The following is a 15091-nucleotide window of genomic DNA, read 5'->3' as shown; positions in this document are numbered from 1 at the left end:
TTACATATTATAAAAAGTAATATAACCCAAAGATAAATCTTTGTCCAATTTAAGTTTATATAATTTTTGTAATTAAACCTACAAATAATTTAAACTGTAAACCCAAATATTATAAGGTTAATGCTAATTTTACAGATAAAAAAGGCTTTTCTTGCTCTATATCGTGGAATATGATACCATTTGAGAAAATGATGCCAGACATAAACATCATAGGCAGTTAGTGAACTCTTCAATTTGAGATTTTTAAAACTTTGAAATGTGGTTGAGAAAACATTAATTGTTTTTAAAAAAAAAATATTTTCCATATTAACAACATCCCCTTAATATAGCATAAAAAAATAATGTTGTATCGTACTAATATGTTGCATATTTTATAACTTCAATCATAGGTGAAATTGAGATGATTCATACTTTCAAGAGTACATGGAAGAAGAAAACTTGATAATCTTAATAATGCAGATTCCAATTTAGATGATGACGAACTAGGTTAAAGATCAACAAATGATAATAAGGAGAATATGTTAAATATTGAGGAGGAAATAACCCAACAAAAATACGCTAGAACAGTTAGATAAAATTTCATATGATCTTTATTCTTCTTATTATTTTTATTAGCAATCGTATTATCAACTACTGTTTTAGATTAAAATAATACATATGATAATTTGATTTTAATTTTTGTTACTAACTTAAATTTTTTTTGTCACACTAATAATTTTTTGTAGTAACTAATTTTTAAAATATAAATTAAATAACGTGTAATTATAATTTCTACTACCAAGTACGATATAAAAATTATAATGTAATTACACATTGTAAGCATCTAGGAAATTACATTTCCTTGTAATTATAAGAAAATGTAATTACCACCTAATAATTTCATTTTATTCAATTACTTTGTGGTTACCAAACAAACTCTAAATATTTTTATTAATAAATCAATAAATAACTATTTATTACTAGTATTTATATATTAATAAATTATTTTTAGTAATTTATTTATTATTATTATTAATTATTTTATTAACAATTTTTTATTATATAATATCAAATCATATCTTTTAGTTTTTAGTTATCATCGAATCTTGAATTCAAACTAAAACAAACACTTTTAAAAAATCTCATCTAAAATTTTGTTTATGATAAATTATATCGTTAGCCATTAAATTATGGTTAATTTTTTCACTTAATTAAAAAAATTATAACTTGATTACTAAATTATTCAAAATTTTTATTTAAGTCATTGAGTTATTAAAATCGATACTATATGACTTTTTATGTTCCTACTACCTACACCAACAAAAAACTCTCTTTCCCATATTTTTTGCAACTCAGTTCTTTTTCATGAAATAACTTTAGACGTTATGAATCTATGAAAAACAATTCAAAGAGCTTTTTTCTTCGATCTCCTACAATGACTATCAGATCGACTTGGATCTAAGGTATGTTTTTCTAGGTACTAATCCACCATATTGATTGTCGAATTATTGCTTGGAACTCCCTGACAAAACTTAAAAAAAAAAAAAAACTTAACAGCCCAGTGACTTAAATAAGACTTTTGAATAGTACAGTAATTTAAATAAAAACTTTTAAATAGCTTAATGACCAAAACAAAAATTTATCCATAATTTAGTATATAATTTATTGTTTTACTGGGAAAATAGTGTTGGCTGGCAAAGCCAAAAAAGAAAAAGAAAAAGAAAGCAGTATATATTAAAAGAAAGAGGTAGTCAGTGCTGTGAACTTGTGATGCTTGCGGGTAAATATAAATAGTTGGAGGCGGTCTTTTTCGTATTTGTCGCGGTTTCCCCTCTGCTTATCTGGAGACTGCGCTGGACCCTCACTCCTCTCTTCTTCCTCCTTTTCCCATTGCATGTAATATTTTCCTCTTTTCTTCCATCTCTTCTCTTTTCTTTTTAGGTATTTTTTTCCCTTTCCCTTTTTTTTTTTCTGTTTTCTACTTCTGTTCTGTTTTTTTTTTCACTTATTATTTGGGATAACATTTGTGAGATCAAATGCGTAACCCATTTTTTTCTCTTCTTTAAGTCTTCCCTTTGACTTGATTTGTTGCTTTAAAAAAAAAAGTTTTAGGGGTTTCAATATTCGATTTGGAAAAGTACTTGTTATGTTTTAGGGTTTTTGGGTAGGATTGAAACTGTGAAAACTAGGCGGATTTGGGATCACTACGGAAAAGGGTTCTTATTTATGTCTCCGTTAAACAGCATTATAAGATTTATCTTCAGTTTTCTCATTTTTTTGTTTATTTAAGTGTATATTGTGTGTATGTATATGTTTTTGTGTTCAGTGATTTAAGGGTCGAAATTCTTAGATATGTTAGGTCTTCTAAATTCTTCCATTGTGGTTTAATAGGGTTTTGGTGTTAGGAGGCAATGCAGAATAATTCATCAAAGAACAAATGTACATCTGCATCTCACCAGCAGATGGTGGACAATGCAAAGAACCGGCTAAATTTTCTCCAAGAACAGTTCACTGATCTTCAAGCAGCTAGGAAGGAAGGTCGAGCCGGTGATGTTGCAGTGTTAGAGGAGCAAGTATATCAGAATCTTCGTGAGTGGAAAGCTGAGCTCTGCACACCATCCCCGGCCTCTTCTTTATTGGTTTGTATCTTTCTATTTTATCAACACCACTTAAACTCTTTGCACCAATCTACCTGTAAATAAAATGGGGGTAAGCTCTGTTTTTGAACTTATTGGATAGTGTTTCTGTGCCTAAACGTGAAGTGACTTTGATGAACTTTATGTAGGGTAGTCTTGGATCATTCTCTGATGATATAAACCGATTGTTGCAACTGTACGAGGAGGAAGATGATGCCACTAGTCCATTAAAGGAGTCAGCTGTGCTGAAGCCTGAGATTGATGATCAAAGCCTAAATCCCAGTAGTTTACCTGTAATTCCCGAGGTGAGACCTTTATCCCCAAATGTGATGCTAATATGGAGAAAGACTAACTCGTTTGCTTTAGGTTTTCTTTTCTACATTCTTTTCTTACTAAAACGCTACTACTCTGAAAAGAAAGGAAATTAAATGTAACTTAAAATTTATGTTAAGTATTTTATGTTTGGGTTTACTCTATAATATTTTTCCTTATTGTTGGTTCGATATAAATATCTATTTATTTCTTTATAAAGTAAAAGTGAGTGTAGATATCCTACTCTGGTGGACACTGGAGAGTCTATGTGCCAAAATTTTAATTTCATTTGATAAACCCATTAGTGTTGAATATATATTCTTTTAGGTAGCTCTTGCATGTTGATTTTCTTTCTCCTAATACTAACCATTTTATATTAAAAGTAAATTAGGTGATGATCGCGTTGGTTTTTGGATATTTAGCTGAACTTAAGTACAATTTTCATTGTACTTCTGTTTCATACTTGTTTAAAGCCAAAGTATGAAACATAGATTTGTTTGAGTGACACATTGATCTGAGCATAAAACATATAAATGACTCATGGTGTTTTCTTGATTTGAACTTCTGCGTCACTTTCTCCCCCCCCCCCCCTTTTCCCTATTTTTGGTTTGTTTCATTGCTCATCGTTTGCGCAATGTTTGCCTGGAAGTGGCAATGAAGACTAACACATTTTCTTTCTCAGGACTATTTTGTGACTCATGAGCCACAAGAACAATCATTTCAAGGGTTTGATTTATGCAAAGTTTCTACCTCAGCTAATGCTGACATAAATTATCAATTGGATTATCATCCATTTGATTTACAACAAGATTTTGACCATGGGCATCTCCTCGATGCCAATGGCACTGAAGATTATGTGAAGGACGCTAACTCCAACATGCTGCCAAATATCTCTCCTCCACCATCTGCTTTCATGGGTCCGAAGTGTGCTCTGTGGGATTGTACAAGGCCTGCTCAAGGATCTGACTGGTTTCAGGACTACTGTAGCAGTTTTCATGCTACCCTAGCTTTGAATGAAGACCCCCCTGGCACAAATCCCATTCTACGCCCTGGTGGAATTAGTTTAAAGGATAATTTACTACTTGATGCAGTTCGAGCAAAGGCACAGGGTAAGAATGTTGGCATCCCTCAATGTGAAGGTGCCGCTACCATGAAATCTCCTTGGAATGCTACTGGTAAGCTAACATGGTTTTGTCTATCATTTTTCTTTTCTTAAAAAAGAATATTCATTGTTATCTTGGGAATGTAGTAGATAATGTGGTATGATGTGGTTTGTGGCTACATATCTGAAATAGTGTCTAGTTTTCTCTGCAACTTTGCTTTTGGTAATTCTGGCTTTTGCGTATTTGCTTTGAAAATAAAAACCTTGCTTTCTTTTGTCCTTTTTCTTGCCATTATATGTCCTATAAGAAAGCCTCTCTCTTCTATTGCAGAGCTATTTGATCTTTCTTTACTCGAGGGTGAAATAATCAGGGAGTGGCTCTTCTTTGATAAGCCTAGGAGGGCATTTGAGAGTGGAAACAGAAAGCAAAGGTCATTACCAGATTACTCTGGACGTGGTTGGCATGAATCGAGGAAGCAGGTGATGAAGGAATTTGCGGGCCAAAAGAGGTCATACTACATGGACCCGCAACCTTCTGGCAAATATGAATGGCACTTGTTCGAATATGAGATATATGGTTGTGATGCTTTTGCTTTATATAGACTGGAGCTGAAGCTTGCGAATCAAAAGAAGAGTCCCAAAGCAAAAGTTCCAAAGGATTCGCTTGCTGATCTACAGAAGAAAATGGGAAGGCTCACTGCTGAAGTCCCTGGAGATGACAAACCTCCTGGTAAGGGCAAGACAAAGGCAAACAAGAAAGCGGCCACGGCTGCTGCTGCAGTGGCAAATGTTAATTCTGCTCAAGATTAGATGAGCGGTAAGACTGATGAGCTGAATTATGGTTATAATGTTTCTGAAAGAAGAAAATTGACTAGTTGTGCATTTGGCATCCAGTGTTATTCTGCATCAAGCTTTGCTGTAGTTGGTCTATAGATAAGAGACCAAAGATTGCAGTGTCATTTTCTTAAAAGAACTTTTTTCCTTTATTCCTTCTTCAGTTGCTGCTTGGTGGCTTTTTACTGCTTATATGGTGTTTATGTACAGTTAGAGTAAGTGGAAACCTTTATTATATTAAACTGGGGAGGGAGGTAAATGGCAAATTGTAGATGAAGAAAATTTTATATAGGGAAACATGTTAATTTCTCCCTAATATTGATGCAGTTTATTGTTAATCCAAGGTAGTGGATTGTTTTCTCTCACACTCGCCCTTCTATTTAGTTTATATGTACAAATCAATGGGTGCTCATTTGCTTTCGAATGCTGCTTGGTTTTAACATATGCAAAGCCCAGGTGAGTGACTGATAAAGAAAAAGAGGCCCTGGAATGGGTGCTCCTTTTCCTATTATGCTGCCCTTCACTTTCACTGCCATTGTCAGATATACGAGTTAATGGTAACTTAAATTGACCCAAGCCAAAGTTAAATAAAAAATAAAAAAACTTTTTAGTTTATTTTTTAGCGTATTGGCTTATTTTAGAAACATTAATTTAATAGAAATCATAAATACTATAATGCAGTTATATGTATGATACTACATTCATTATTTTAATATGCATGTACAGGCAACATTTTCAATAATAATAGCAATATATTGTTGAAATGCATACTTCCAGTTATTAATTATTTTGTACGGAGAGCAAATTCTATATATATTGAGCCCAAAGTGAGCCATCTCTCTGCTTTTTTTGATTTCCAAGGGACACGAACTAATACTTACATTGGAAGTAAAGTAATTTATGAAGCAACAGAATGTGATGCTTGTATTCGAAGTAATTACTGTATAAATGCTAATAAATGAATCCTTCACTGCTCCATCTTTGAATAATAAGTATTAAATTATAAAACCATATTACCACATCACGTGGCCATCATGTCAGCATTTCAAGAAGCATTGAATAGAATTTTATGGAATTCAAAGGATGTTCAAAGTACAGCCAAGACATAGAACATGGAGAGAGGCAACATTTAAACCCCTCCTCCTCCAAAACAACACTTAAAGTGGTTGAACAGTTAAAACAACATAAATACATTCTACACTCCATATCAGCCTTTTTTACTCTAAAATTCTTAAACAGTCACCTAATTTCTGAGCTCTCAAGGGAGTTTGGTCCTCAAAACCCTTTTTATTATTACTTTAGAATAGGACAACTCATGATGTTCCTCAAAAGCTGCCCACCCTATCTGTAATTTTACATTCCACAAAATCAGATTCTATCCAACTTCTGAAAAATTATGCAAATTTACTAAGGGACACAAACGGCAGCCATTCACAATACAGCATCCATCTATGCCTTCAACAAAGTTACAACTTCTTCACACCAATTCTGCAAAAAAGGTTTGAAGACATAAACCAAGTAAAATCTCACTAAAATAAACAGCCACATGTACCAACAAACAAGAGGTGCAGCTCAATTTGAAGGCAAAATTTAGAAAAGCAAAAAGAAGAGTAATGATGTCAATTTTACACAGCTTGAGAAGGATGGCAAATCCCCAAACTTGTTCAAAGGATGGGGGTAAATATGAAATAACCCTCCCTTCAATTCATTTAAAGTTTCAAGCACCATTAATCCTCTCATTTGGCTACCATAAAACCTCAAGCCCCACAGCCAATTTACTCAGCAAAGATGATTATTTGTCAAATTAAACTAAAAACAGGATCCCAATTCATTTTTAGTTATTCGGCCTCATATGCCTTGGTTCAAGTCAGATGTTGACATCCAATAATAACATTATCATATAATAGCATTTATAGCGCCAATATGAATTAGTAAATATTTTCACACCAATTAAAAATCTCGGTATGCAGTTTCCATATAAGTGGCATATGTATAAATAAAACGTATATTCACAACTATATTCAAGTAAAAATGATAAAAATATAATAAGTACTTGACTGACAGAACCTATTATCTTTACCCTTTTTCTTGGTAAGAAGTGACAACATTTCAGCAACCCCATCAAACACTTAAGCATTCTAACACCCAGAAATTTAAAAAACATCTAGGATCAAAATGCTTTAGCATGTTTGGCTCAATTGTTTCAAAGAGGGGTGAACCCTGTAGATCCTTCGACGTACATCTACGTTCAAATCTGAGCAATAATTGAGAAAAAAGAGAAGAAAAAAATGGAAGGTGACAACAAATTTTCCCTTAGAAAAAGTTCCCAACAATTTATTGTTTGGTTTTCCACAAGTCTTAGAAAAGGACCAAAACGTGAAACTCAAACACCCAAAGACTAACAAGGCTTTTTTTTTTCCTCTTTAACACCCTTTTTGATGTTTTATTTATGTTGGGGTGAGGTGAAAATGCTACAATCAGCCCCTAAATGCAATACTAATAAATCCATTTTGACCAGGAACAATAATCCAAACCATCTCAGTCATAACAAAATGGATTACACAAACACAGCCCCATATTAAAGCATTATAAAGTGCAATTACACAGCCCTGGTTGCTTACTTCAGTGTTGACTCAATCTAGAGAGGGGACCAGAGACCAAGCGATATGTTCACAAGTACAAAGATTAAAATCAGGACAAGTACTTACTGGGCGTAAAGAAAAACAATAAATGTAAAAGACTAGCTTTCATTTTACTATAAAATTATGTTCAAAAGGACATATACGTACATGCATACACATATAAATAAACCTTATCAAGTAGCTATCCCTGCAAACGAGTATCTGTAGTGAAATCAGGCATTTGGGTTTTCTTTTTTTGTAGTTTAGAAAGCTAACAAATTGTTCCCCCCCCCCCCCCCCAAATTAACCTGACATTGGATTTCAATATCATAACCAACAAGGAAGGGGATTAGAGGGAGAAAGGAAACATACCATCCACTAGAACTAGGGCGATTTCCACTGGATCTGGGATGGGGTATCAAACCCAAATCTGATTCAGCGCCTTTTCTGATCTTCTCGTAACCGCCAGATTTGGGCCGCCTATCTTCACCATAATGACCCGACGACCCAAAATGCTTCAACCCCTGTTCTCTTCCACGCAAAACCTTTGGTTCGGGTTTCTCCTCTCTCCCAACAAAACCCGGCCTAAGATGAGGCGGAACGAATCGATCTGGCTTCAGCGGTCCACAAACGGGCACACCTTCTTTCTCCTTCTTCTCTAGACCTGGAATTGATGTCCCAGAACCGGGTCGTAAAGAAATCTGATCAGACGAAGGTGGTTGATCTGGGACTAAAACAGAACGAGGTTGAGGTAGGGGGTGTTTGGGCGGTGTTGGGGAAACGACAGGAGGAGTGGAAATAGGCTTAGGGGAAGGACGGGTCAGGACGAGCATACGGCCATGGGTTTTGACATTGCCTACGGATGAATAAGAAGCAAAAGAGGAATGGGTTTGGTGATTGGATTGGGGATTCTTGTTGGAACCAGATGAGGAAGAAGGAGTCAGATTTTTCTCGAGGACATGGTTGAAATTAATGGAGGTATATTTGTTGGTTCTTGCCATCCACCACTATTTCTCCGCCAACTTCACCTCTTTGGTTTCGTTTATAAATTGATATTCTATAGAACCCAATTTAGAAGGAAAGTTGTTTCTTCAAAACCATTAAATTCAATCAGGTGTTTTTATATATATATATTTGTCTGTGGGCTGTCGTGTTGATCTGATGGCATTCGCGATGCCGATGGGTTACACTATGGATTTAGAAGAGCGAATGGATTGGTCACCTTCCATTTATTGATCTGGGGAGATCTCGGCCGCTACATTTATGCCTTTTTCCTTTTATTTTTTTAATTATAATATATAATTAAATTAATCTAAACATAAAAAAAATTACGTATTCACAGTATACATATTTTTATTGATCATTAAACTTATAAAATTATTATGTATTTTTAAAAATATTTATTTATTTTTAATATTTTATTAAACTTAATCTTATTTGCAGAATCTAAAATTTTACTCCCTGATTATAAACACTTAGAAAGATCCCAAGCTAAAATATACTTTTTGCACACACTTTTCTCCATCAAACTTTACTTCTTTTTTTCTAACTTAAACATTTTTCTAACAAATATTGTTGAAATAAAAATACGAAATTAAAATAAAGTAATAAGTAATATCACGTGCAGCGTAGATTATTAGTGAAAAAGTTAATAAAAATAATTTAAATAAAAAGGGTTATGGGTGGTTATAAATGATGACAAAGTATGAGTAGTTTAATTTAACTTTAAATTTATAATGGTAAAAGAGATATATATTCCTATAATTATATATTTTTAATTCTTTTTACTTCTTTTATTTAGTTTTTAGAATTTAGTTCGAAAACTAAAAAGCTAATCTAATTGTTACTAAATATATGAATATGAATTATTGATAATTTGTTGCATATAAGTTACTAAACAACTATCTTTTATTAATTTCATGAATTTGTTTGACTGTTGAATTTAATACTTAATAATTTAATTAAATTTTTAATTTTTATTAAAATTTTATTACGCGTATATTTATGGAAACTACAGATTTAAATACATACATATTTGTTTAAAAGTAACTTATAATATTATATAAAAGTAAAATTAAAAAAATCATGAATTCTCTCTGTGATTTTGCTGATCCTGGGAATCCCACTACGGAAGAGATGATACCTAAGAAAGTTAGGTTTAAAGACAAGGAGGAAGCGACGAGCAATGACATAGTGATCGAACAGCCCTCTATTCAGCCTACTTCTTGGAGAGACATACTTGTCGGTCAGTCCTCAAAGGGTGGATCCAATAACTCGGATGAAAATGAAGCTTTTGATATTTTGAAAAGAGACATCCAGAGATCCGTAGTGAATGGTGTGCCTTCCATTACTTTCTCAGATCGGATTCATCAAATCCTCATTCAGGGTATGGACAACACAATAATCTTAAAACTCCTAAGCCGTAATATTGGTTTTTTGGCCATACAGAATAAACTCTACAGGATGTGGAGACCCTCAGCCCCTATTCACATGATGAACATAGAAATGGTTCCAACTGTGATATGGCTCTCTCCGAAGGTCTGTGGACTATTTTCAGTCAATATTTGACTGTTCAGACTTGATGATTGCTTTTGATCCTATTCAGGCATACCCAAGTGTTGTGATGGCATGGATTAGATTCCCTGCGCTACCTAGTTATCTTTATAATCGTAAAATCATTACAGAAATAGGAGAACTTGTAGGCAAAGTGGTCAAATTAGACATGAACAACGATAGTAGGACGAGGGGACGATTTGCTAGGATGGTTGTTTATGTCAATTTAGAAAAGCCGTTGATGTCTCAAATATTGATTAATGGCCGAAAACAAAAGGTAGAATACGAATCCCTATCTACAATCTGCTTTCACTGTGGACAGTATGGGCATGTGGAAAACACTTGCAACTTCAAATCTACTGAATCTATGGTCGAGGTGAGTAGGGGTTCGCCTGAAACGGAATCGAAAGTTCAAAAATTGAACGTTGAAAGATCGAAGAAGAAAGATGGTAACTACGGGCCATGGATGATTGTTGAAAAAAAATCAAGGGAAAATCCACAGAAATTAACCAGATTTCATGAGAAGGAAAAGGAAGGTTCCCGATTTAGTGGCCTTGAGAATATGGATTTAGTGAAAGAAACGCAAGAAATGGACATGGTTGATTTGCGGAAGTCTAAAGGGAAAGATGTTTTAATTGAGGAACAAAGTAGGAAAGATTTCGGAGTTTATTTTAACAATCAGATAGAGGTTAATAAAGGAAACAAAAAAGGCAAAACCAAGGAGACAGGCTCTAAAAATGATTCTGCCCGATTATCAATAGACATAAGGACTCATTTTTAGATCCTAAATTGGCCCACATTAATTTTAATGAATCTGCCCAGAATTTAGGAAAGCTTACAAATGGTTTGGGCCTTAGAGTTTACTCACCAAATCAGGCCTGGAGAATTATGGACTGAACTGTCCAAGAAGAAGTGAGTTAGTAGGCTGCTGTCGTTACTTCCAATACTGATCAAGACCTAGCAGCGGCGGAAATCGCAACAGAGCAGGCCAGCGATGGAGAAGCTTTGAGCGCCGAAGAGGAGCCTGTTGTGCACCAAATTGCTTCGAACTTAAAGGAGAATACTAGAGGTGTAGGGATGGTTGACATGGGGAGTCTAGATTCCAGCAAACACACAACTGTGGTTTTCTTTGAAAATTAAGATTCTCTGCCCTCAAACAGCTCCATGGCACCGGTGGGGATCCTTAATTCGGGCAACGGTCTGAAAATTAGAGGAAAAAATAGTAAGCAAAATAAAAGCTTACACGGAAGTAACGTGCGCTTTAAAAATTCAGGCCATCACCGTGTTTCATTAAAAAAATCCATGGAGCATTTGGCTGAGAGTATTTTGGCTATTACCAAAGAAAATGTTGATTCTGGATGTTCTACCAGAAATGATGAACAGATGGAGGGGTTTATTACCCCTTGGCAGTAAGGCTAATTAATTTTGTTGGGCTTTAATCTTTTCATTTTTATTTGTGTGGGTTTTGATATTATTTAGTTAATCTGCCTTTGGTTTTTATTTTATTTTATTTATATTTTATTATATTTTATTTTAATGACTCTTAATCTAAAAATTATCTCGTGTAACTGCCAAAGGTGAGCTAGTAAGAAATTTATCCGAGTTTTTTGCGAATATAATTCGAAACATGGACCGGATATTGTTTGCCTGGTTGAATCGAGAGTAAGCGATAAAAAAACCACTTTTGTTATCGAGCAACTGGGCTTTAACTTTTCTCATCGAGTTGAAGCAATTGGGTTTTCAAGTGGTATCTAGGTGGGATGGAAGGATTCTGTCCAAATTCAAATTATTATCAGTCATTCTCAATTTATTTTTCTTCGAGATGATAATTTTATTTCCAATAAGTCACTCTTCATCTCTTTTGTTTATGGTAACCCTGACAAGTTGAAACGAAAGCTTCTTTGGGAAATGTTACAATCTATCGCCCTAGACCAGTCTTTTCCTTGGCTTATCATGGGAGATTTCAATGCTATTTTATTTTCCTCAGACAAGATAAGTCCCTTTAATATAGGTAAACACTATGAATTCTTTGGTAATTTTGTTGATTCTTGTGCTTTGCAGGATTTAGGATTTAGTGGACCCGCTTTCACTTGGCAACGAGGTAGTACGTACGTAAGATTAGATAGAGCACTTGCTAATGATGAGTGGATGACAACTTTTCCATAGTGTTTAGTTCAACGCCTTTCTCGCATTAAGTCAAATCACTGGCCACTATTACTTTCTACTTGCCCGAATTTTGGCCTCTTAGCAGGATGGATGCAATATAATACCTTTCCCACCTTTGTTAAAGAATAGTGGCATTATGCAGGCAATATGGTTGATTCTCTTAATAATTTTACTTCTTCTGTTAAAATCTAGAATAGGGACGTGTATGGATTTTTGGGAGCACGAAAACGGACCCTTATGCGATCATTTAACAATATTCAAAAGGCCATTGATCATTTTCCTTCTAATTAGTTAGCTAAAAAAGAAGTGGAAGTTAGAGATGAGTTGGAAAATATCCTTGACCATGAGGACTTACTTTGGAGACAAAAGGCTCGTTGTGTTTGGCTACAGTTGGAGGATAGAAACACGAAATTTTTTCATAGTCGCACGATCAAAACAAGAAAGTTCAACCGTATTTCTACCTTACGTATTGATGATGAGGATTGGTGTTCGAAACAAGACATCTTGCAGTCTATGGCTGTGGAATTTTTTGAAAGGCTCTATAGTGAGACCCCTTATTTTAAGTAGTATACCTAGTTTTGGATTCCCTAAACTTTCTCTTTCGGAGGTCTCTTTTTTGGAATCTGATGTCATTAATAAGGAAATCAAAAAGGCACTTTTTGATATGGTGCCTTTGAAAGCGCCTGGCAGTGATGGGTATCATGCCCTCTTCTTTCAAAATCAGTAAGATACTATTGGCGATGATGTGTGTCAATGGGTAAAAGAGATCTTTGCTGGAAGACAGATAGATCAGAAGTTGAACAACACTCTGATTGTTCTAATTCCCAAGAAAGAGAATCCTGAAGACTTCAGCCAATTTCGGCCTATCAGTTTATGCTCTGTGCTGTACAAGTTGGTTATGAAAGTGGTCGCTAACAGGTTTAAGGTAATTTTTCCTAAGTTGATCTAACAGGAACAAGCTGGATTTATAGCTGGCCGGAACATATCAGATAACATTATCCTTGCCTAAGAAGTTATCCATTCTATGTGATATAAGCAGAAAAGTAACAACTGGATGGCCATAAAGTTAGATTTGGAGAAAGCTTATGACAGAGTTAGCTGAGAGTTCATTGATGCCTCGTTGAGTGCCGTGGGAATACCCATCTTTCTGCGAAAAGTTATTATGTCATCTATTTCCTCATCTACAATACAGATCCTTTGGAATGGTGTGCTCACTCGTAAGTTTAAACCGATTAGAGGAATCCGTCAATGATGTCCTTTATCGTTGTATTTGTTTGTTCTCTGCATGGATTGGTTGGGGCACATTATTCGAAAGAAAATAGAGATCGATAATTGGGATCTTATTCGGCTGTCTCGCAAGGGCCTTGCTATCTCTCATTTATTTTTTGCTGACGATCTGGTTATCTTTGGCAAAGCTCATCGTAATCAAGCTCGGCTGTTAGATTCCATTCTCAATCAGTTTTGCGATATCTCGGGTGACAAAATTATTGTTGGGAAGAGTAATATCTTTTTTTCCAAGATTGCTTCTGAAGATGTTCATAATCAAAGCAACCAAATTTTCGGATTTTAGGAAGTTCAGAATTTAGGTAAGTATTTAGGTGTTCTTTTCCTTCATGAGAGGGTCACTAAACATATGCTAAGCTTTGTTGTTGATAAGGTGACGCAGAAGTTGCAGAGTTGGGATGCTAGGAGATTATCTATGGCAGGGAGAATTACTTTGACGCAATCAGTTCTTCTCTCTGTTCCCAACTATTTTATGTAGTCTCTGATGATTCCAAGAGGTGTGTGCTTAGAGATTGAGAAATTGGCCAGACAATTTATTTGGGGTCATAACGATGGGCGTTCCAAGATATCTTTAGTAGGTTGGGACTCTATTTGCCAGCCTCGGGCTCGAGGTGGCCTTGGTTTTAGATACTTGGATGAGTAAAATAAGTCTTTTCTCATGAAAATTGGGTTTAGTCTTATTTCAAAAAGTGATGTCCTTTGGGTTCGTGTTCTATGGTCCAAGTATAATTGGAAAGAACAGCTCCTGGATTCGATTAGCAGGAGTCAATGCTCCCACTTATGGAGATCTCTTTCTAAGATATGGCCATTATTCTGTGAAAATTTAATTTGGTCTCTTGGTAATGGCTCTACTGTCAGATGTTGGAAAGACTCTTGGATTCCAGGTATGGGTTCTTTAGCCTCTAAAATTCCATCTTTTACTAACCTTGATCTTGATTGCTGTGTTAGGGAGTTTGTCAATTTGGATGGAAGTTGGAATTTGGATATGTTTCGAGCATAGCTATCTGAAGATGTGATTTGTAGGATTATTAGTATCCCGTATCCGCACCTTGACTCGGTCAACTTCAGGAGTCTTTTCGATTCGTAGTGCATATTGAGCCTTAAAAGAGTCTACTTGGAATCCTTCAAACGATCAGTGGAAGTATATTTGGAAATACCCAGGACCACAAAGAGTTAGAGTCTTCCTCTAGTTGGCTTATCAGCAAAGACTCCTTACTAATTCGGAACGTGTTAGGAAAGGGATTGGGTACTGTACTTTATGCGCTTTGTGTGGGCATGAGATTGAAGATCTGACTCATGCCCTCTGAGATTGTCCTTTTGGGAAGGATGTGTGGATGCTAGTACTTCCAAGGAAACTAAAACAAAGGTTATTTTCTTCTCCTTTTTCTTATTGGTTTTCTCTTAACCTTTGTTTTCATGAAAGATTGCAGGATAGTGGACTCTCTTGGCCGTGTTTATTTGGTTTAATTGCGTGGCGTATCTGGAAAAATAGAAATCTTTTTATCTTCCAGAAGCTTTCTCGGTCAGCAACTGAGGTGATTAAGAACTCTAATTGTTGGGCTCATCAATACGAAACGCGCATGGGAACCAATAAAAGGGTTAAA

At 35.1% G+C, this 15091-nt stretch overlaps 2 protein-coding genes across 5 annotated transcripts; one reads left to right on the top strand and one right to left on the bottom strand.

The window, feature by feature from the left end:
* The first annotated feature begins 1671 nt into the window (after positions 1-1671).
* Positions 1672-5228, top strand: LOC108461124 (transcription factor VOZ1-like). Of its 4 annotated transcripts, none has more exons than XM_017760835.2 (5): positions 1672-1875; positions 2385-2618; positions 2765-2920; positions 3610-4102; positions 4361-5228. In XM_017760835.2, the coding sequence occupies exons 2-5, from the start codon at positions 2391-2393 to the stop codon at positions 4837-4839; spliced, it is 1356 nt and encodes a 451-aa protein (XP_017616324.1). In that variant the 5' UTR covers positions 1672-1875; positions 2385-2390; the 3' UTR covers positions 4840-5228. The 4 variants fall into 4 exon arrangements, with proteins under 4 accessions (XP_017616324.1, XP_017616322.1, XP_052881457.1 ...); XM_017760833.2 differs by having other exon boundaries at positions 1679-1875; positions 2371-2618; XM_053025497.1 differs by having other exon boundaries at positions 1695-1920.
* A 678-nt stretch (positions 5229-5906) lies between these two features.
* On the bottom strand, positions 5907-8737 carry LOC108461114 (uncharacterized). Its single transcript, XM_017760815.2, has 2 exons — positions 7857-8737; positions 5907-6351 (listed from the first exon to the last, which is right to left on the bottom strand). Coding segments are annotated over exons 1-2 (630 nt in total). The 5' UTR covers positions 8486-8737; the 3' UTR covers positions 5907-6350.
* Positions 8738-15091: the final 6354 nt, after the last annotated feature.

The sequence above is a fragment of the Gossypium arboreum genome, chromosome 3 (assembly GCF_025698485.1).
Source record: "Gossypium arboreum isolate Shixiya-1 chromosome 3, ASM2569848v2, whole genome shotgun sequence".
NCBI classification, from domain to species: domain Eukaryota; kingdom Viridiplantae; phylum Streptophyta; class Magnoliopsida; order Malvales; family Malvaceae; genus Gossypium; species Gossypium arboreum.
This window is presented reverse-complemented; position numbering and strand designations above follow the sequence as displayed.